Genomic DNA, 23,778 nt, shown 5'->3' with positions numbered 1-23,778 from the left:
TTTAAATGGTAGAAAAAGAAATCTGATCTTCAAAAGGTGTCAGAATTGATGTTTGGGGTGCCTATTGTATTCACGCTTTCTCCAAGAAAAACAGGATAGGGTACCGATCCCCCAGGGAGGAAGGACGATTGATCTTACAGCATGGTCCGTGTGAAGTGGCAAAATGGTCACATTTTGGGGTCGCCAGACAGTAAGGCTTCAGATAAGGAGATTTTATGATAGGAGACAGTTGTGGTCTTTGAATGTAAAACACCAGGTGACCGGCCTATCTTTTAATTGTCTGGTGTTTCCTGAAACAAACTGCAAAAGCTAATACATAGCAACTACACATAGAGGAAGGGGAGGGCCGGTGTCAGTGCTATGATGGAAACAATCTTCATTTTCAATTTAGCAAACGGAGCGCCAACATCTCTTCTGCTCAGAAATTCAAGGATCTGTGATTTTAACCAGAGACAAAAAGACCTCCTAATTTCACCGATTGTAAGTTAACTTCGACACATGTTTAAAACTAACTTTAAAATACTTGATAATTTAACATCTTATTTCAAATAATATGAACTATTATTCACTATTTTATGTTTTATTTATCTGTGTAAGTCAGTATATTGTGGTGTCCCCATGATGATATCACTGATGTATTCGATTAAAATACTTATTTCGTTAATTTTATGTTTTATTTATATGTGTAAGACAGTTTGAGGTGTATCAGATTCAAATGCTTATACTTGATCATTTAACATCTTATTTCAAATAATATGAACTATTATTCACTATTTTATATGTTTTATTTATCTGTGTAAGACAGTTTATTGTGGTGTATTAGATTAAAATACTTATACTTGATAATTTAACATCTTATTTAAAATAATATGAACTAGTATTTACTATTTTATATGTTTTATTTATCTGTGTAAGACAGTTTATTGAGGTGTATCAGATTCAAATACTTATACTTTATCATTTAACATCTTATTTCAAATAATATGAACTATTATTCACTATTTTATATGTTTTATTTATCTGTGTAAGACAGTTTATTGAGGTGTATCAGATTCAAATACTTATACTTTATCATTTAACATCTTATTTCAAATAATATGAACTATTATTCACTATTTTATATGTTTTATTTATCTGTGTAAGACAGTTTATTGTGGTGTATTAGATTAAAATACTTATACTTGATAATTTAACATCTTATTTCAAATAATATGAACTAGTATTTACTATTTTATGTTTTATTTATCTGTGTAAGACAGTTTATTGTGGTGTATTAGATTCAAATACTTATACTTTATCATTTAACATCTTATTTCAAATAATATGAACTATTATTCACTATTTTATATGTTTTATTTATCTGTGTAAGCCAGTTTATTGTGGTGTATTAGATTAAAATACTTATACTTGATAATTTAACATCTGATTTCAAATAATATGAACTAGTATTTACTATTTTATGTTTTATTTATCTGTGTAAGCCAGTATATTGTGGTGTATTAGATTAAAATACTTATACTTGATAATTTAACATCTTATTTCAAATAATATGAACTAGTATTTACTATTTTATGTTTTATTTATCTGTGTAAGACAGTATATTGTGGTGTCCACATGATGACCCTATCACTGATGTATTAGATTAAAATACTTAGACTTGATAATTGAACATCTTATTTCAAATAATATGAACTATTATTCACTATTTTATGTTTTATTTATGCGTAAGCCAGTATATTGTGGTGTCCACATGATGATCATATATCGCAGATGTATTAGATTCAAATACTTAATAAAATTAACATCTTATTTCATTAATTCATTATTTTATGTGTTTTATTTAACCTCAATGGTTTTTATGTCTTAAAAATTAATTTGTGACATTTCATCTGCTCTGAAAGATTTAAGGATTTGTGACTTTAACCAGTACTTTAACTTACTTACTTTAAAATACTTATACTTGATAATTGTATATTATTATTTCATATATCTGTTATTTTATATGCTTTATTTGGCATCAATGCTATTTCTTTAAACTTATTTTCATTCTCTCCCACAGGCATTACGGGCGATGCTGTGCCATCTGAAAATCAAATCCATGACATATCTCTTCATGTTCATAATTTCAACGTTCTGTGAAAATTATCCTGTTATAATAAAATATATATTAATACATAATCCCCCCTGTAATAAAAACACACCCCGAAAAACATTCACCACCTTGTCGCACAAGCAGATCACTATCATAAACAAACAGCCATAAACATTCCGGAACCACACATGGTCAAAGGTCACATACCCACCTGTTGGTCATAAAACCCCCAAATATGGACATTTCCTGTCATAAAGCCATAAATCAGGGTCATAAATCATATTTTGACACAAGGTGCCCCATATACACTACTACTCTTGTACTCTGAAGTTAACAAAAAAGAGGAATAAAGTTACAATAAAAAATAGATGGAAAACTAGTCATCCTGCAAAAGGTTTTGCTGGTGTCATTCATTTCCACGACTGAACTGTGCATTAATATAACTGTTGCTTTGAGGACATCAGTTTGAATGTAAAATTTTATTCAGCTCTCTGTTGGTATCTGTAACGATGAGTCAGCGGCGTTGGTATCCATGTGTAGTTTTATTAAACAAAGTAATAGTGGTACAAAGAGTCAAGGGTCAATCGTCAGCAACCGATATATATCCAAGGCAAAACAGGAGGCAGGTACAGGGTCAGGGCAGACAGCAAACAATACAGAGTATAGCAAAATTACAAGGGCAGGCAGTGAAGAGTCGAAACAGTCCAGGGTCAAACATAAAACAAACAGATAACTAGGAGACCACTCAGAATTGTCAAAGCAGGACAAGACTTTGCAAAGAATGCATGAGAAAAAGCTGAATAAATAGTCCAGGGAATGAGGATCAGGTGTGCAGGCAATCAGTACCAGATTTGGGGTTATGGGAAAGGGAGTTGAGGGAGAAAGCCAATACTCAGGTGAGGGAGCCATCTGGTGATTAGCAGGAGGAACCACAGAGGCTTCTTGGACACAATGACGAAGCTAGATACAGCAGGTGACTTGAATGGATAAATATAGCCTTGCTTTAATGCCTCACTGATATACTCTTTCATTGCTCATTGTTCAGGCGAAGACAGGAGATAAACTCTCCCATCTGACAAGGAAGCACTTGGAAGCCAGTCAATGGTTCAGTCAGTCACAAGGGCCATGAGGAGGAAGTTGAGAGGTCCACTTGGGGCTAAACACATTGTGGAACTAACGGTACTATTGTGGAATAGAGATGGATTACTTAATAAAAGGACTCTCAACGGTAGTGGTTCTGAGGTGAAGGTTGGAGAGAGCTCGTCACCACCTGAGAGGGAGGAAGGTGTTGTGCGAACTGTAGACAGCTATGGAAACATTGATTTACCCAGGCACAGATCTCGTTTGTGAACCAGGACAGCACAGGAGAATGTTCGATGAGCCAGGGATGGCCGAGGATGAGGTCTGAGCCAGCAAATGAATGGTTACAGAGAGTAGGGTGCTGGCCTGAAGTGTGAGATGAGCAGTTTGGAAAGCCTGGAAGCTTGACAGCATTATAATATGTACTGTAACATTTTCTTAGTGTAAGAGATTGAGGTCTTTAGCTTTATATCAGTATTGATGAGTTATTCCATGTTTCACTCTCTCTCCATCACAGTGTGTTATTTTAATCTTCAGAAAATAAATTACTCAAAAAAGTCACCATATGCTTGGAATGAATTAAAACCTATGAGAGATTTAGAATAATTAACTTGCACCTTTTTTTAGGTTTTGAAGAAGAGATACAGTTGGTCTTCCAATCAAAAAACAAACAAACAAACAAACAAACAAAGATTTTGCTTGCTCAGATGATCTGTGTTTTTTAGGGGGGGTTTTTTCTCTTTTTGCAACATCTGAGGAAAAGGATAAAGACTCCTTGCACTTTTTCCATCTTTTTGTAGACTCCCATGAACGAGGCTTCTACACGGTCTCACTGCATCTTTACCATTCACCTGTGCAGCAAAGAGCTGGGCTCAGCCACGGTACGGTGCTCGAAGCTGCACCTGGTGGACCTGGCTGGGTCTGAAAGAGTGGGAAAGACAGGTGTGGGAGGTCAAATCCTAACAGAAGCTAAATATATTAACCTCTCTCTGCACTACTTGGAGCAGGTAGGAGGACTTTCTTTGTTACAAATGTTTTTTTTTACGGTGCACTAGGGAATTTTGGTCTCTCCAACACAACCTCTGTTCGAAGCATAGAATCGCAAGTTACTTGGATAATTGTTTTATGTTTCATGTTGTGCATTCAGCTCTTTTGCGATGAATTTAATGGTTTGAGATTAGATGCCTGTGATTTCTATATCTGAATAGATCTGCATTCATCTGGTCTGGAAATAAAACCAAACTGCAAAATAATATATGTAATGTAGCTTATATATAATTTGGAAAGCCGAGTATACCAGCGCAAAATAAAAACACACCCACCTAAAAATGTAAAATGTAAATGCGAAATAAAAAATGTCCACCCACTTGGAGATTTCTGGCCTCGCCACTGGTTCACAGACATAACGCAAACGCATAAGACAGCGTGAACCGTAAACATAAAATTGGTCAAATCCGACCTAACAACTCAAAATATACAGTAAATCAATATTCTAAGCTTACCTTAGCTTAGAGAATTGGGGCAAAACACCGTTTTTAATACTTCATGCATTTACTCAATAATACAATTTTGTTAATTTTTACCTGAATTTTCCATGGGGTACACTTAACCACAAATTATGACTTGAAAAATATTATTATTGTGAATACACTTTATACTGACATGACCTTTCTGTGTTTTAAAAGGAGTTTGAGTCATATTATAGAAATTTGGTGGGCTCATTTTGCTTTCTGGTTTAGGTCATCATAGCCCTGTCAGAGAAGAATAGGTCCCACATCCCCTACCGCAACTCCATGATGACCTCTGTGCTTAGAGACAGTTTGGGTGGTAACTGCATGACTACCATGATCGCTACTGTGTCTGTGGAGAAGAGGAACATTGCTGTACATCTCTTAACCTCAATTTAAAAAAAATAATTAGCATGGAAGGGAATATTATTATTTTTTAATCTTCACATCACTCATGCACATCATTCCCTTCCTACCCTTCCTCCTTCTCTCTCAGGAGTCTATGTCCACCTGTCGTTTTGCTCAGAGAGTGGCTTTGATTAAGAATGATGCTTTGCTTAATGAAGAACTGGATCCTGCTCTGGTGAGTCTTGCATTATCATTTGACCTTATTTTATTTCTTTAAAAGGTAGTGTAATTTTACACATGTTAGAGTATTTTCTTGAATCCCAGTATAATGGGCAGGGGTAAATATAAATATAGACATTCGTAGGTTAAATTCCTGGAATTGCTGGAACCCTATTGTGTTTGTAGTGTACTGATATTACTCTTCTCCTTTTTTTCTGCCATAAAAGTGTATGGGTGTTGAGGTGCAGTCATATTTACCATTGTTCTCCAAAATGTTGCAGGCAAATTCCAGTCATTTCAATAGGAATCCACAGGAGAGTTTCAAAAAGAGAGACAAAAAAAACAAAACAAAAAAACAGATCTGAGCAAGCAAAATGTCTGTCTGTTTGTTTGTTTTTTGATAGGAAGACCAAATCTCTTATTCTAGACCTAAAATCTTAAAAAAGTGCAAGTTAATTATTCTAAATCTCTCATAGGTTTTAATTCATTCCAAAGAAGAATTGGAAGATGTTTTCACTTTTCTCCTAGCAAATACTAGCATTTAATGGAATACTTAAATGCTCTGTCAATGTTTACTCATCCTCATGTCGTTCCAAACCTTTATGGCATTCTTCTTTTTTCAAACAAAAGCATACAATGACTGTACTGCTCTCCTTGTGTGTTTCCATATGTGTGAACACAATTTAGCAGCAAGCCAAACTCCCTTCAAATAAAGACTGGAGTCAGGGTGCAGTTTTCAAAAAACTCCTGATGTTTACTCCAATATGCTTCAAAGGAGAGCTAAACTATCAAAAACAATACACAAATAAATTGCTTTTAGTAAAAGGAATACAAAATATATACACAATATAAAGGCTGACAGAGCAGAGTTACCAGTTGAGCAATTGGTGTATAAAACAACACTTAATTATTACCAATATAGCATAGGAAATAAAGAAAATATTCTCAATTTACACATTTAACTATAATTACTTACTGACAATGCTTTCGAAGGCATGAACATTAAAGAAAACTGGAACGGCAGTCACATGGAGCTTAATGCATGAGAGTGCTGAGCAACCTGAACTAAAATGGCTGCTCTCAGGTAATTTTCAAAATTAGAGTCCCAAGTAAGAAACCTAAAACACTTAATCCAGTCAACATAACAATGACTAAGATTCAAAAAGAACGCAAAAGCATCATAAGTGTATTCCTGATGCCACTTGGCCTCCAGTCATAGAAATAGCTCAGTCATTAGCCACGGTTTATCCAATTTTATTCCCTTATCCTTTATCCTCTTAGTCACAAACTCACTGGTCAAAGCAAGGGACTCTACTAAATATATGTAATAATTAGTTATAATCAATAGTGAAAATTCTTGCTGGTATTTGTCAAATTAATCAAGGCTTTCATTGTCTGAAAAACAAGTGATCTCACTTTTATCTGTTGCGTTTACTTGCACTGCTGCCAGAATATTAGAATTCATTTTAGAAATAAGTGCTGAATTCGAACCGACTTTGAAAAATTTAACCACAAACTACTTATACTATTTCTGCCATAGAAAGATTGTAAGAGTAACATGATAGTATGCGGTTCTGAATTCAGCTAATGACAAGTCAAGTCACCTTTATTTATATAGCGCTTTTAACACATTGTTTCAAAGCAGCTTCAGAGTGATAATTGGAAATTACAGTAACAGAGATTGTTTTGGCTTTAGCAGCTCTAGAATAAAGTTATTGTCCAGCTAAAGTTTTTATTGATTCACTTCCGTTGCAAACATCATTAGTTATTAACTTAGGGGCCGCTTACACGACACCATTCTAACGGAAAACCCTTAACATGCTCCGGCCCGCTCATTCGCACAACAACAGTGCCTGGTGGCTCGAGAACGCAAACCTTGAAATGGGTTCCAAGGTGCAAGCCTTGAAACATTTTTTTAAACAGTTATCTCCGCATATGTGGGCAGGTGTGTAGTCTTTCTTTACAAATTGACCTCAACAAATTACTTGCCTGGCCTTAAAAATTTATAATACAGAATTTATTTTTTATCGCTTCCACGTGTGAACTGGAATTATTTTGACAACGATTTATTTAATGTGTGACTCGCCCGCTATTTATGGTGCTGAAATGTTTGTTGTTTGTCTGGAAGCTGATTGTCCGTTTGAAGAAGGAGATTCAGTCTTTGAAGGAAGAGCTGGCTCTAGTGACTGGAGAACAAAGAAGTGACAAGTTAAACCAAGAAGAGATCCAGCAGTATGTACCCATTCATTCCTCAATTCTCAATCTGTCAAAACATAAACTAATAATGAATTGAGATTACTGGTGGCACTGTTTATGAGCATGCAAGATAATAGATCAGACTGAACGATTTGATCACGATTTGGGTTAATTTAGTCTCAGCAGTTAAATAAATACAGAAATACATAAATACAGAAGACTAAATAATTGACATTGGCTAGTTGTTATGGTTGCTGGAAAGAGGAAAGGAGTTGAGCTGTGGATCTAACCCGCACGGAACAGAAAATACTAGAACAATGAGCAACTACAAACGGATACAGTTTGACAGCAAAAAAATAAAAATGTCGCTTTTACATTTTCTTTACATTTCTTTATCGCTGGAATATACTCAAGCCACACAGCCAATGGTAGTTGTTGCTCATGCCACCTTAAACGGCCAATTCATATTGTTTTGTTGTTGCAGTTTGCTTTCTTTATGTGTTAATGCATTTTAGTGTTTTACAGTAGGAGACATGAGTATTTTTACTGTTTTGTAGGTTGGAAGAGCAGGTAAATGTGTATCTGGAAGACCCTGACAATGAAGTAACATTAGACCTGGGGCCTGATATGAGGAAAATCCACTTCTGTTTCTTTCTGCTAAAGGTACAAGCTCTTTCCGATATTGTGTGTGTGTGTGTGTGTGTGTGTGTGTGTGTGTGTGTGTGTGTGTGTGTGTGTGTGTGTGTGTGTGTGTGTGTGTGTGTGTGTGTGTGTGTGTGTGTGTGTGTGTGTGTGTGTGTGTGTGTGTGTGTGTGTGTGTGTGTGTGTGTGTGTGTGTGTGTGTGTGTGTGTGTGTGTGTGTGTGTGTGTGTGTGTGTGTGTGTGTGTGTGTGTGTGTGTGTGTGTGTGTGTGTGTGTGTGTGTGTGTGTGTTCTCCTTAGTCTTGCAGTCTTCAAGTCTTTTCTCCACATTATTATTTAATATTGGCTTTTTTCTATGAAAACTGTCAAAATTAAGTTTCTGTTCACTAAACTTTAAGCAAAAGCATGGTTCGAATAATAGATTTTCCCACAAGTTTTACTTCCAAGGTATGCAGAGCACAGAGAAACAATATTCACTTAATTTGTTTTGGCTTACACTGAAGCCAGGGGCCCATACCATGATGGTAGTTGAAGGGTTACAGGATTAGTTTTGAGTTGACAAAACCAATCCAATCAGGCTTTGTTGGTACCACAACGCTGATCATCAATCTTTCTTTGTCAACTCCAACTCCTCTTTGTCAACTTCATGCCTAAATCATACAAAATTATTATAAATAATCATTGCCAGGGTGGGAAATTAATTTTTTGATGCCCAATTTTACCAGCCACTTATATCTTTTACCAGCCACTTTTTCCAGAATTCAAATTTATAAAAGAAAGTGCACTAGCATATTTTGAATTGCTTCAGTACACTATTTTTTATTATTATTAATTAGGGCTGTAACGATTAATCGCGATTTATCGAAATCCAAAATAAAAGTTTGTGTTTACATAATAAATGTGTGTGTATTGTCTATAACTATTTTGTATATATAAATACACACACATGCATGTATATATTTGAGAAATATTTGCATTTATATACTGCATATATATTTTTATATGATTTATATGATATATAAATATAACTATTTTATATATAAATAACATATTTTTATTAAATATATACATGCATGTGTGTGTATTTATATATACAAAATAATTATACACAATACACACACATTTATTATGTAAACACAAACTTTTATTTTGGATTTCGATTAATCGCGATTAATCGTTACAGCCCTATTATTAATACATATTTTATTCATATAGGCAAATAAAAAGTGATGAGCCTGCCATGGTAAAATTGTGTTTGGTCATATTCTACAGTAATTTTAGGCCTACATGTTAAAGGGATACTCCACTTTTTTTGGAAATAGGCTCATTTTACAACTCACCCAGAGTTATACAGTTGAGTTTTACCGTTTTCGAATCCATTCAGCCGAACTCCGGGTCTGATGGTACCACTTTTAGCATAGCTTAGCATGGATCATTGATTCTGATGAGTCCAGTAGCATTTCTTTCAAAATGACCAACGAGTTTCAATATTTTTCCTATTTAAAACTCGACTCTTCTGTAGTTAAACCGTGTACTAAGATCGACGGAAAATTAAAAGTTGCGATTTTCCAAGCCTATATGGCTAGGAACTACTCTCATTCCGGCGTAAGAATCAAGGAACTGTGCGGCCGTACCATGGGTGCAGCAGGCGTAATGAAAAATTTCTTGTCTCAAATACAAGGAGACCACATTCTAGTTGCATGGAAGTAATTCTCCAACATTTAAAAGTATTGCATATCAAACAAGTTTCCTTTCTCTTCAGGTGAAAGTGCGAGAGAGACACTCTGCTCAAAATGGCGTGAGTAATGGCAGCAGTCCTCCTTTAAAGGGCATGTGTGATGGAGAGGACAGAAAACCACATGATGAACTCCAAAAGCTGCGGGACACCGTGACCCACCGTGATAACGAGATCAGTATCCTTTACTCAACTTAATAATATTATAGTTATTTTATAAACCTCAGATTTTGTGTCTCACTAGGTCTAATTTAAATATGATGCATCTGAGGTGCTAAAACAGTCTAATGATCTCTTATTGCTTTATTCTCAGCCCGAAAAAAGTAGGTACACTTAAATTGATTTCCAATAAAGTATAACAGTCTGGTTAATGTATATTATGAATAATGAAAAATGTTATTCAAACGTATGCAAATAAAATCCCAAAAATCTAATAACTGGAAGTTTTATATAGTTTGTTTATATGTTTTAATCGTAATATTATTTATATCATGATAACTCTCTAAAGATTTTAGCATGGTAGTGAATATGACAATGTTAATCTATTTGGTCTTGGCGGAATAGATCTGCTACGCTGCTGCTGCAGATATTGCTGCTGTAGTTGTAATTATTGCTGCTGCTGCAAGAGCAAGTACATGGGCTTGCTACTGCCTATACAAACACTGCTATACAAACACTATACAAAAACTGCTGTGGCATGTAACACAAATAGCATGTATAAAATTGCCTCCAACACAGCTGAAAACTAAGAAAATTAACAAGACAAGCCAAAATGTGCATTTGCTGCTTTAGAATGTTGAACACACTGCTGCTATATGATAATATAGCAGGAGACAAGATAAATGATACCGCCCCCTAAAACAAGCAGATCAATCGCCATGACATACTGTATGTACTGCTGCTGCTCCGGAGAGCCATAAGAACTGCAAGTTTGCTATCTTTGTGTGCCTGGACCTGCTTTGACTAATGGCGTAACACTAGTGGACTATTGCAGTGTGTACCTGGTCGCTTGACCAGACTACTAGTGACTTGACTTATGTGTATCTGGGCTAGTAAAGCCCAGGCAAAATATCTAGTGGCTTTGCAATGTGAACCTGGGTGCCATAGCCTTAGGTTTTTTTAAGTAATGACCTCTATGTGTGCCTGAGCAATATAGCTCAAACTTAACTTGTTAGAAACACTATGGGCCCTATCTTGCACCCAGCGCAATTGACTTCGTACACCGACGCATGGATCATTCCTATTTTGCACCCACGCACAGCGGACTTTTCCTTCCACAGACGCACGTCGGTAAATTAGGGAATGAACAGTGGCGCGTTGCGCGTTAGTCATATGCTATTTTAAGCGCGCTTGCTTGGCCATAATGTAGTGTGTGAACAACGCGCATACACTTTGATTCTCTAATCTAAACGGACACAGCAGTTTTCATTTTTGCAAATCATACATTATTACAAGGAAAAATATTAACACGTGAGGGAAATCATTGTTGTGTCCGTAAAGATGTGAAAAAAATAGGCATAAATCTAGCTTACACATTTACCCAAATTATTATACGCCTGTTTAACCGAAGCTAATTTGGGTGGGTTTCTCCAATCATCCCCATACAATGTCACTTCTCTGTGTTTTACAGCTCTGACGAGAACGTCGGTCTCCTCGGCTATAAACCGCTCCTGGCGTGCGCTGGCAAACCCGCCGTTATAATAGCAATCCGCCATGGAACAAGCGCGCCTGCTCTTAAAGGGAATGTGAGAGGACGCTCTGATTGGTTTATTTCACGTTACGCCCAAACCACACCTATGAATAATGAAGCTACTTCAGACCAACCCATTTTAGATTTGCGCCGGGCACAAGTATCAGGGAACAGAGGGGTCCAGAGACAAAAGCAGGTAATATCCTTTAATGGATAAATTAGGCAACGCCACTCAGGCTAAATAAACAGAAAGTCTCTTCACAAAAGGTAATTGAACGGTGTTCCGCTGCTCTTTCAAACGAGTACAGATGATCTTAGCCGGAGACCCGGATGGCTCTTGAGCGGCGAGGTGAGACGAGGAACCCACTGCTATACTCCAGGGAGAAGACTGGTCACAGCACCGAAGCGGTACACACAGCAGTAGATAACGGTGACGCTTACAGACAATTAAGACAGGACAGGACAGGACAGGACAGGGGATAACTTCAGAGAAGTAACGGTGACAGGACAGGACAGGGGATAACTTCAGAGAAGTAACGGTAGCAGTCAAAAACGTGCATGAAGGTCAAACAATAATCCGACAATACAGACAAGAAAGAGAGAACAAGATATAGCGTGGACATAAGGGGAAAATAGAGAACAGGTGTGCTGATGAGATGAGCATGAGAGCCAGCTGATGGTAATGAGAAGAAGAGGCAAAGGGTGTGTGCGTGAGAATGTAAGGAAAGAGAAGGTATGACGTAATATGACCAGCAGAGGGAGGCAGAGGGAAGAAAACAGAGAAGGAAAGAACCAGGATCATGACAGCAAGAGTTATTTATCCCGCCGGTATAATAGCAACAGCGCCCGGGATCCGCCCACAAAGTTACTTGTGTTTCGCATTTGATACTTGCGTTTCAGATCGTTAAAATAGGGCCCTATATGTATATGTAAAAAGAATATAGAATAGAGATAACCCCAGGCAACCACCTGAGCAAATAGTTTTAAAATTAATTGTCATTAGATAGTTGTCATTGTCATTATCCACTTACCAATTCATGTTTTTTTTTCTGATTAATATTCTTAGCAATGTGATGTAATCAGACACGCAGCTCTGATTTTGCATGCAAAACAATGTCACCCTTTAAAAATTAAAAATCATTGTAGGTTTTGCATGAGATTTATGTTGAAATGTGAAATACTGCCACTTCTGTACTGCAACTGCTCACTTTACATATTTCAAATAAGTTAAATAGATACGGATGGTGGTTATTTTATGGTTTCAAAATAGTACTAAAGTGGCTTCCTGTGGCCACATTCTAATTTTCTGACCGCCAGCTTGGCCTGTCTCAGCATAACAACCAGGTGGTCAGAGTTGCCAATATGATGGAGGGGGGCTGCTTTACATGAGTCCTTAATGTTTGCATAGCTACATCGGATCTAGTGTGCTCTTCCCCCTGGTTGCGTTATTCACATGCTGATAATGAATTTAAGGCAGAACAGATTTAAGGCATTTCCCTTCGTTTGTGCCCTTCGTTTACACGCAAACGGAGAATTCTCCTCTGGAAACGATTCTTTCTAAAAACTCCAGCCAGAGTGGAGATTTTGGAAAACTTTGTTTGCACGTTTGCATGTAAACTGAGAAAAACTGAGTTTTAGGCAGCCGACGTCACAGTATGTGACTAATTTCGGGATTCTGATTTGCTAACGTGGACTTGAGCTTCGTGTTACACTGCCACTACAGGTTTGGCATGCTCTAGACGGCATATACACGGGTTCGTGTAACAAACACTTTTCTGAAAACTGACAGGTGTGCACGTTTATTTTTGAAAACGGAGAGGGGTGAAATGTCCGTTTATGAAAAAAGCTGTCCACGTGTAAACGTAGCCTAAGACATGCCTGGTTGAAATCTCCAGCTGCAATGAAGAAAGCATCTGCTGCTTACTGATGTTATTGTAAAACTCTGACATTGCCTCCTTCATGTTAGCACTCGGTGGTACATAAACAGCCGTTATGTTGCCGTCACGTTATGTCAGCTCCCGCGGCATGCAGAAGGGTTGGCATTTTACAGTCATTAGCTCTACATGGAGAGAGCAATAAGTAGAAACCACCACGGCATTTTAACACCACAATTTGTTGACGTACACTGCCAGGCCTCCCCTTAGCTTTCTGGCTAGCGAGGTTATTCTGTCCGCTCTCTGTCCACATCTCAGTGAAAACATAGACACCACAGTCCCTCACTCTGCATTGCGAAGCTCTTCACAGTCTGATATAATCCAACTTGTTGTCGAGGGAACAAACATTTGCCAGCATGAGTGTAGGTATGGCCGGCTTGTGTGGATTAGCGGTTAGCCTAGCACATACTCCGCTTTTGCCACGCTTCCGCATCCTATCAGCTGTTGCACCCGGCATGGCCGTAGATTTCCTTAGGCCTGCACAGTGTATGAGTCCAATCTCACCCAGCACACTCATAAAATGTTCTTCGTAACAGAAGACTTTGTTTTACGAATGTCCATCAATTGTTGTCGCTCATACACACGTTCCTCATTCACACTGCTTCATGAACGTACAATAGCACTACACTGTCACTAGGAGAGGTCGCCGCAAACATTGGTTGCGCTGCCATGTTTTAAAGTGCTTCAAAAGGATTGTGCAGAATAACTGAAGGATGTTTTTGCAGACATTTTGAATATCTCACGACGTTGATCGTGGGGAATATTCCCTTCGAAAACAAAACTCAGCCACTACGTCTTCAGCGGTTTGGATTTAGGAGCATCAAAATTACTGCTTTTTTCTTTATTACACCCAAGAACAGAACACCACAATCGCTTAGACGCCATTCTGGTCCAGCGTATCCACAATGGTGGACTATGATGACAGCTCGCTCAGGGCGGGTCTGTGTTGAAACGCTGCTGTCAATTAACAATCGTGGGAGGGGCTTGTGACGTCACACGGTCAGGCGGCTCGATTTGAGACAGGGGAAAACATATAAGGAGATAAATAAAAAAAACACTGGATGGATTTTTATCATTATGTGATGGTTGTGTACAGGGGATCGATGATTTGTTTTTTTGTGAAAAAATCAGGGATTTCCTTTTTAGGCCATAGCTGAACTCCAGGGCCGGATTTGCGGAGCCCTGCACTAGCATTCCTGTAACAACTGGTCAAAAATGTAAAGTCATGATTTTGAATCTTCAGAAACTCACACCGTTTTTCAATTGATTGACTGTTTTGCATTTAATTATCATTGTAACACACAGATCTCTAGGCCGAAACAAATCATTATCCTTAATTTAAGCTTCTCAGGTATATTAGTGAGCATGCTCAAGAGAGAAAAGAGGAAAGTTCAAGATGTTACTTCCCAGCTGGCACAGTTACACAATCAAAACCCATCAACCTGCAGTTCATCACGGTCACCCACAGCCCTACAGGCGGAGGAGAGTGAAAAATGTGACACCTCTCTTGATTACACACATGCTCATCATTTTATTACCAGAAAAAGGGGTGAGTTACCACAAACCAGATATTTATAGCCATATATTACATGACACTACATATTGCATGCTTTCAATTGCCTAACCACTCAAACAAAATGTGCAGATTCACTGCCACTTACTCAACTGGATAATGCAGCTGTTAAAAATGAAATTAGTCAGGCTTTAGCGAAAAGAGGTGGCGTGTTCCGATGCAAACGCTCCCTGGTGCTATTTTGGAGTTTAAAAAACAATTCCACCACTGACCAGAAAAAACCGAGTCTAAAGACAGTGGCAGTGACAGTTTTGGGCGATAGTCATATGCTATTTTAAGGGCGCATGCTTGGCCATTATGTAGCGTGTGAACAATGCGCATACACTTTGATTCTCTAATCTAAACAGACGCAGCAGTTTTCATTTTTGCAAATCTTACATTATTAAAAGGAAATATATTAACACACGAGGGAAATCATTGTTGTGTCCATGAAGATGTGAAAAAATAGGCATAAATCTAGCTTACACATTTACCCAAATTATTATACGCCTGTTTAACCGAAGCTTATTTGGCTGGGTTTCTCCCATCCCCATACATTGTCACTTCTCTGTCTTTTACGGCCATGACGAGAACGTCGGTCTACTCGGCTGTGAACCGCTCCTGGCGTGCGCTGGCAAATTCGCCGTTATAATAGCAATCGGCCATGGAACAAGCGCGCCTGCTCTTAAAGGGAATGTGAGAAGACGCTCTGATTGGTTTATTTTTACGTTACGCCCAAACCACACCTATGAATAATGAAGCTACTTCAGACCAACCCATTTTAGATTTGCGCCAGGATCCACCCACAAAGTTACTTGCGTTTCGCGTTTGATACCTACGTTTCAGATCGTTAAAATAGGGCCCTATATCCATAAAGGCTAACATTTTTTTTTTTTTTTTTTGAAGAGTGGAGAATAGTCTTAGTCTTTGCCATCTAGTTAAAGCACATGTACTGTTTTAAATATCCTGTGCATAACGCTTCATCATTTGTATCATTAGATTTCAACAACAAGAAAACCGAGCGCCCATATTGCTACAATAAACTTTATATCCTGTAAGTTGATGAAAATTTAATGCTTTGCCTCGATGCGACTGTTCCAGTCATTTGCTGATCAAAAAACTTGGAACTTCATTTGATCTTGATTTTCATAACCATAGCTATATAAAGCCACTATACCAACTTCAACGACAATGTTTAATTAAATATGAGGTTTCCGCCTGACAGCGACGATATGTAAATTTGTTTTATCATCAACAACAACATCAAACAGGCACCTGGGATGCAAAATAGCCTTGATGTCGCCTGGAGCAAACTCCAGGCACCCATGAGATATAGAGAGCACCTGAAGATCTCCTACTCTCCTCAGAGAAGTAATGGCTAATAAAAAAGCTACATTGAGGGAAGGTTCTTGGCCTCAGCCGACTCCAGAGGTTCGAAGGGGGCCTCGACCAGCCCTTCGAAAACCACTGCCAGGTCCCATGTGGGAACTCTGGTCCGAGCCGCAGTTCTCATCCTCCGAGCCACACGGAGGAAAAGTACGGCCAGCTGATGACTCTCCAGAGGCCCATCACCCAGAGGAGAGTGGAAAGCCGCAATGACAGCCACGTACACCTTGAGTGTGGACGTGGTAAGACCTGCCGATCTTGGAGGAGCTTCAGCACTGAAGCCAAACGGGCAGTTAACTGGGTCCACCTCACGCTCTCTACACCAAGTGAAAACACATTCCACTTTAGGCCGTACAATCTCCTCATGGAAGGAGTTCTGGAACTGAGTATAGTCTCGACCACTCCAGCCGACAGGCCAGCTTCTAGGTACTGAGCCCCCTCAGGGCCCAGGCCCAAATTTCCCACAGGCCTGATCGAGGGTGGATCTGCCAAGGCTGGCCTGCCAGGAGTGCTATGATGTCTGAAAACCATACTCAGGCCGGCCAGTACGGGGCTACTAGAAATAGGCTGATCCCTTCTCGATGGACCCCGATGGGGCTGGATGGGTGAGAGAAAACCACAGTGGACAGTGGGATGTCCCTCGAGACGCGAACAAATCCACTTCCACTGGGCCGAACCTCTCGCATAGCGGCTTCACCACCTCGGTGGGAAGTCTCCATTCCCCTGGCCTCAGCCCCTGCCTCAACAGAATGTCTGCTCCCTGGGACGTGCATTACTCTGAGAGATAACAGTTTCCCAAGGGACCACAGGGGGATCTGATGCGCCAATCTGGAAACATGGCCCGATCTCAGAACCCTCTGATGAATCAAGTCAGAGACCACCGACACATTGTCTGTGTGCCTCTCACCCAAACAGTATTATTTCACAGATCGCGTGTGTCCCTTTTATTGCAGACCCATAATCTACGTGCTGCCTCTGCAAACGCGAGATTCGAGTCGTTTACAATATAAGAAAGTCAACGGGCGCGAGGCTGAAACACACGACGCACGGCTGTGCGCGTCGAGATATTTCTCAATGAACACAGCCAGCACCCTCAAGAGCTGACTGTGCATGCCTCGCACCCACACAGAATCTTTATTTCAGAGTAGACTCGTAAACTACGCGTTGCCTCGGCAAACACGAGCTCCGAGCCACTAGATTCTGTATTGCAATGCAGACCTTAAACCTACCTTGGCAAATGCCTTGGCAAAACGAGATTCCAGCCACAGAATCTTTATTGCACAGTAGACTCGTAACATAGGTCCTGCCTCGGAAAACGCGAGATCCAAGCCACTCTAGATTCTGTATTGCAATGCAGACCTTAAATCCACACGCTGCCTCGGCAAACGCAAGATCCCAGCCACAGAATCTTTATATAGCAGAGTAGACTCTTAATCTACGTGCTGCCTCGGCAAACGCGAGATTCGAGCCACTAGATTCCATATTGCAATGTAGACCTTTATTTGGGACAATTCTTATAGGACAAACAACACCAAATAGGACAGACAGTTTGACACAGGGCACTTGCTGAAGAGCAAAAAGCTAACTCTGTTTTGTGCCAGCGTCCTTTTGTAGCTTCCGTGTATGCTGTCACATGTTACGTCATGACGGAACACCAATCAGGATTGGATTATTTTCATTCATACTTCAGATACGTTTACGCTAAGGGCGTTCCCTAAAGTGTCGGTAGTCAACGCAGTTCGAGTACCCTCGAAAGGGAACTGCTGTGTCAAAAAAAAAAAAAAAAAAGGTTGGGAAACACTGTCATAGAGTGATATGCTACATGGTCTCCCAGGGTTAGGATGCTAGGGCTTTGCTTGGGGTAGTGTTTTTTGTTCTTGTCTGGTGCTTGGTTTAGGAAAGTGCAATGTCTCAATCACAAAGTGCAGAAGCTTTTAATTGAGTTAAAAAATAAATCTAAAGAGATATATAAACTGCCCTGAGGGCAGAAAAACAGTCCAGACATGCACAGACATCGTTGGATTTTGCAGGGTTAACGGGACCATCTACACAGCAAACCAACCACACCAATCTGGCACACAAGGAGAATAAATAGGGAATAACATTTTGAGGGTAATGAGAAAACCATTTTATTATATATAATGATATGTTCACAGGACCTTATTAGAGACCATATTTGCATGATCTTAGTAGATTACAGTCTCATAACTTTAACTAACTATGCACTCTTCTCTTTCAGTGTCAGAATTATCTGTTGGTAAGCAGACAGCATTTGAAGTCTTTCTGAGGGACCATGAAGACCGTTTAACAATTGAAGATAACAGGGCTGTCTTGCAACAAAGGTCGGTGTGTGCTACAGTGTCAGGATCCTACCCTGACTGTCTTGTTTTCTGAATTGTGCTTGTGTTTAGTGTGTCTGAGTTTGTTTTGTGCCTGAGAATATGACTCTTTATTTTTGTCTGTCATGTGCCTTTTTGACTGTTGGTAAGCAGACAGAGTTGTGTGATGGAGGAGAAAAGTGGCCGGCTAAGTGAAACATTGCAACTGTTAGGATTGTAGCGGCGTTTGATGAGAAAACAGTCATGGGAAGAATACTGTGAGATGTGGATAATTCCTTTTAAATCAAATAGCATTGACAATGCTGTGAAGCAAAGAGCTATTCTCAGTTGGAGAATTTGTTAAAGAACATTCCTACCCAAAGCCGAGCAAAATAGTTCAACGTTTCAAGTTTGACTCGCGCTCAAGGAGGCCTGATGAGACAATAACTAACTTTGTGGCTGAGGGACGCAAACTCATACAGGATTGTAATTATGGTGATATACTGCAACAGATGATGAGAGACAGACTTGTGTGTGAAGTTAGTCCAAAGAAGATAATCAAGCAAAATCTGACCTTTTGATAATGCAATGAAAATAGCACTCTCTATTAAAAGCATGGCAGCAGCATGTCACAAGCTGTGCAGCAAAGCAGACAGCAGTGTGAGCTGTGAAGAAGGAATGCAAGCCAGTGCAGCATTTAAGTCCTGTTATACATGCAAGAAAATAAATCACTCCTGATTGTAGATTCAAAACAGAGAAATGTCATGCATGTGGTAAAATTAGTCACATATCATCAGCTTGTAGAAATAAGGGTAGAACGGCCATTAGAGGGAAAGAGAGAGAAATCAGACATGAACGAGCCCTGGACGACGTCATTGCATAGAAAGTGACAGCAATTAGTATTTTAATACATTCACACTGGGTTGAATACAACCCATGAACATGCAAAGTGACAGGCACAAAATGAACCTAGAAATAGATTCTGGATGTAGTCTTACTGTTTTAAATGAGGATACATTCAAGGAATTGAGGAAAAAGTGGGAAAAAACTAAGACAGACTGGAATGAAACTGGAAACCTATACGGGACAACAGATCGAAGTGAGAGGCACTTGCCAGGTTGCTGTGGAGTACCAAGAGTAAAAGAAAACACCCCCTATTGGTGTAGTGACTGGCAATGGTTCAAACTTGCTGGTTAGCAGAATTAAAACTATCTTGGGACCAGATTAAGCATGACAGACAAGTACTGCAAATTCAGTTTTTTTTTTTTTTTTTTTGGTGGAGGGTACTGATTAAACACAGTGAGTACATTGGATACATGTCCAAGTCTGGTGGTCCACTCTCCCTTTCATGACAGAGGAGGCTGTCCCTGTCAGTCCTGTCATGGCTGAGGAGGCCGTCCAAGCCAGTCTTGCCATGGATCCTTTATTACACTCGTATTCCTATCTCTATTTATTCTGCCTGTGTGCTCTGTTTTGTGCCAGATTGCTGTGGATGTTTACCCTGTCTACTGTAGGTGGTCATGTCTTTTCGTGTCTGTTTATGCCTGCCGTTTCTGTGTCCTGTGCCCCAGTCCTTCTGCAACTTGGCCTGGCCCTGGACTGTATTAGATCTCCTTCAATCTTTGCTGCAGAATATGCACCATGCCTAATCAGCTCAACTGGAATCCTTGATCAGTGTTCATTGATGTTCTATATACAGGTGAAATTTGAAACATTTTAATATCGTGCAAAAGTTAATTTATGTCAGTAATTCAACTTAAAGGGTGAAACTAATATATGATATAGACTCATTACATGCAAAGTGAGATATTTCAAGCCTTTATTTGTTATAATTTTAATGATTATGGCTTACAGCTTATGAAAACCTTTTCACAATTGTAAGACTTTGAGAGCCACCAGAGGGCACTCCACATCAGACTATTATCACTCCCTCACAAACTACATTTCCCATAACTCACTGCCTGGACTCATAATCACTGATTGCATTCACCTGTGTCTCATTAACCTGTTAGTCTCAGCCTATTTATACCATGGTCACTCATTCACTCACTGCGAAGTTTTGTATGTTGTTGCACTGCATTTCCGAGCATTTTCCCTGGCTTCATGTCTCTTGGTTTTTGGATTTCTTGCCTGTTCCGTAGTGATGGGCAGATCGAGGCTTCGTGAAGCAATGAAACAGTTGAACCAAATGGTCCATATTGTTTCGAGGCTTCGAATCAATCCGACACCCGTCTCAATGGTGACACCTAGTGGTCACTTGCAGGTGTTGATCTGAAACAACCTTGACGAGCCATTAAAATTGTTGTTGTTTTTTTATTATTGTACTTTTCTAATATGTGAATCTTGTAACATATAGGCTCATCACTGTGCATAATGTTATTTTGGTCCTGCAAAATGAATATTAATAAAATAAATCAAGCCACAATGTCTCACTTTTTTAGATATTTTTATTCAAAAATATTAATTTCTCTGCTGTGGAAGGACTAGCCTACTTCTTTTTTTTACAGATAATTTCTCCAGCCTTTGAAAAAATCCTCTCACAAGTGACACTTGTTGCTGGAAAGCAAAGATATTTTTTAGCCATGGCATACAAATGAGGAAAGATTACTGCTCTCTCTTTCCAGTAAGTTAGTGGATCATGAGTTCTGGGCAAATACGCATCGTTGATGTATTTTTTCACTTCCACTGTGGCATCAGCTGTAGCATTGTGTATCATCTGGGTTTGATGGATACGAGTATCAAAAAGTTCCCATAAACTGTCCTGTGTTTCTACTGGTGTTGATGTTGATGATGTTGATGGGTCTGATGTTGACATTTCTATCCCTATCTTTAATCTATCTATCTATTAATCTAGCTGTCTATATATATTTATATATATATGTATCTATTAATGTGTCACTATATGTATACTCTGTGTCTCTAGCCTATCAGTCAATGTGTTGTGTAAATTTAAATGTAAGCCTAAATATAACTAAACAAATCGCACTATAAATGTCGTTATATCACCAAAAATCGGCTATCTCAATATCAAACTCCTCTCACAAAAACCCACGAGGTCAATATGCGTTGATTTCACTTTTATACAGATGTGCGATTGTGTGGTCTGTTCCCGACCGTGTCAATCAAACGCTGATTCTGCGGATCACACCTGATGAAACACTTAGTGAAACACTTCGAGGCTTCGTTTGGCCATAGTCACGTGACATGGGTGTTTTGAATCACGCTTCGGATCAGTGTTTCGAAACATCTGCGCTTCGGGATCTCGCATAGCTTCGGAACGAGTGTTTCGCGTCAGCCATCCCTACTGTTCCGTGGATTACTCGTTTGCCTCTCACACCTGCCTGTTTTGTTTGTTTGTTTGGATTGCCTACCTGTGGTTTGACCTATTGTCTGTATAATGGATCACGTGTCAGGATTGCCCCTTAAATAAAGCTGCATTTGGATCTCAACCTTCGTGTCTCGGAGTAGTTCGTAACAACAATATTCTAATTTTGAATTTGGGGTTTTCATAAGCTGTAAGACATAATCATCAAAATTATAACAAATAAAGACTTGACATATCTCACATGTAATGAGTCTATATAATATATTAGTTTCACCTTTTGAGTTACTGAATTACTGAAATAAATTAACTTTTGCACAATATTCTAAGTTTCACCTGTACATACAAGGATTTTCAAATGCAACATTGCTCTTTCTGGAAAAAAAATAGGGCACTTTTTGACAATTTGACAATCAGTCAGTATTTAATAATGTTCTCCTTGATCAGTATTCATTGATGTTTTGCATACATACAAGGATATTCACATTGGCCATTTCATTTTGCAGGTTTGTTGAAGCTAAGACACTTGGTGAGCAAGTTAACCAGACCAGGATCAGAGTCAGTAAGTAAACTCTACACCTTTTTATAGTCAAGTCAAGTCATCTTCATTTATATAATGCTTTTAACAATGTGTTTCAAAGCTGCTTTACAGAGATAAACATATAATTTAAGGTAACAGAGATTGTTTTGGCTTTATAGCGGTTCTTGAATAATGTTATTTTCCAGCTAAAGTTAGTTTTGATTGATTCACTTCAGTCAAAATGATCATTTGTTATTAAATTAGGGGCCGCTAAGACGACACCGTTCTCTCTACACAGACTTTAAATGCAAATCTGTGATAAACGCTGATGGCGCTCACGTGCGCATCAAGAATTGATTCTATAGTTATGTGCATTTGAATATATGTGCGCAGGTTTGTAATTCCCTACAAACCAAGCCTATACAAACTACTTGTCCTGCCTATAGATTTTGATACATAATTTTATTTTATCACTTCGGGGTAGGTACGCGAAACGAATGATCCCACAACACTTTATCTGTAGAGTGGTAAAGGGATCCTCCAGGCGAAGGGCCTTCGTCAGATCTGGATACGGCCTGGATCCGGCAGGCTGCGTGAAAACCTTGGGATAAACAAAGACACTAAAATTAGCGTAGATGCCATTCTTCTTATAATGTAACGAGTACATCAGGATTTAAGGGAAGTGTTCCCAGTTCCGTCTGACCTAATCTATGCAGCCTAACATTGAATTATAGAAGTCTATAATGTATTATGTGAATGCTAGGTCAAAGAGATGTGTCTTTAATCTAGCTTTGAACTGACAGAGTGTGTCTGCTTCCCGGACAATGGTAGGAAGACTGTTCCAAAGTTGTGGTGCTAAATAGCAAAAGGATCTACCCATTGGCGTATCCAGGACATTTTTACTGGGGTGGCCAAGATGGGACACAAAGCTAGTGTGGGGTGGCCATATCTACTATAAAGTAATCGTATGCAAACCTTCAAACTCGCATGAACAATAGAGGATTCTAATAATAGTAACAAAGTGCAATAGAGGTAGCTCTTGCTTTTGCTGATTCTCCTGCTACAAAATGCTTTCACATAGGCCAAAAGACCACAAGACAAGACTTAAAGTCCAATAATGCCAACTGGTGGAATGGTACACAGAAGTCACGGTTCGGTTCAGACATCACGGTTCTGTACGAATTCGGTAACATGGAGGGAAAAGCAAAACAAAAATGCAGAAGGCATTTTTATTTTA

The 23,778-nt window shown here is 39.0% G+C and overlaps 1 protein-coding gene across 7 annotated transcripts in view; it reads left to right on the top strand.

The window, feature by feature from the left end:
- The window catches only part of kif6 (kinesin family member 6), a 165,564-nt gene that overhangs the window by 75,099 nt on the left and 66,687 nt on the right, over positions 1-23,778 (top strand). For all 7 annotated transcript variants that reach the window (XR_013799900.1, XR_013799901.1, XM_079631893.1 and 4 more), the window contains exons 7-15: positions 3,973-4,179; positions 4,912-5,055; positions 5,177-5,263; positions 7,376-7,479; positions 8,001-8,106; positions 9,847-9,997; positions 14,795-14,992; positions 18,621-18,723; positions 22,528-22,583. Coding sequence is in view for 5 of the 7 variants with exons in the window: in XM_079631893.1 (XP_079488019.1) it covers positions 3,973-4,179; positions 4,912-5,055; positions 5,177-5,263; positions 7,376-7,479; positions 8,001-8,106; positions 9,847-9,997; positions 14,795-14,992; positions 18,621-18,723; positions 22,528-22,583 (1,156 nt within the window). In the remaining 2 variants the exon portion in view is untranslated. The remainder of the gene's footprint in view (positions 1-3,972; positions 4,180-4,911; positions 5,056-5,176; positions 5,264-7,375; positions 7,480-8,000; positions 8,107-9,846; positions 9,998-14,794; positions 14,993-18,620; positions 18,724-22,527; positions 22,584-23,778) is intronic.

This window comes from Phoxinus phoxinus, assembly GCF_949152265.1.
Source record: "Phoxinus phoxinus genome assembly, chromosome: 13".
NCBI classification, from domain to species: Eukaryota; Metazoa; Chordata; class Actinopteri; order Cypriniformes; family Leuciscidae; genus Phoxinus; species Phoxinus phoxinus.
This window is presented reverse-complemented; position numbering and strand designations above follow the sequence as displayed.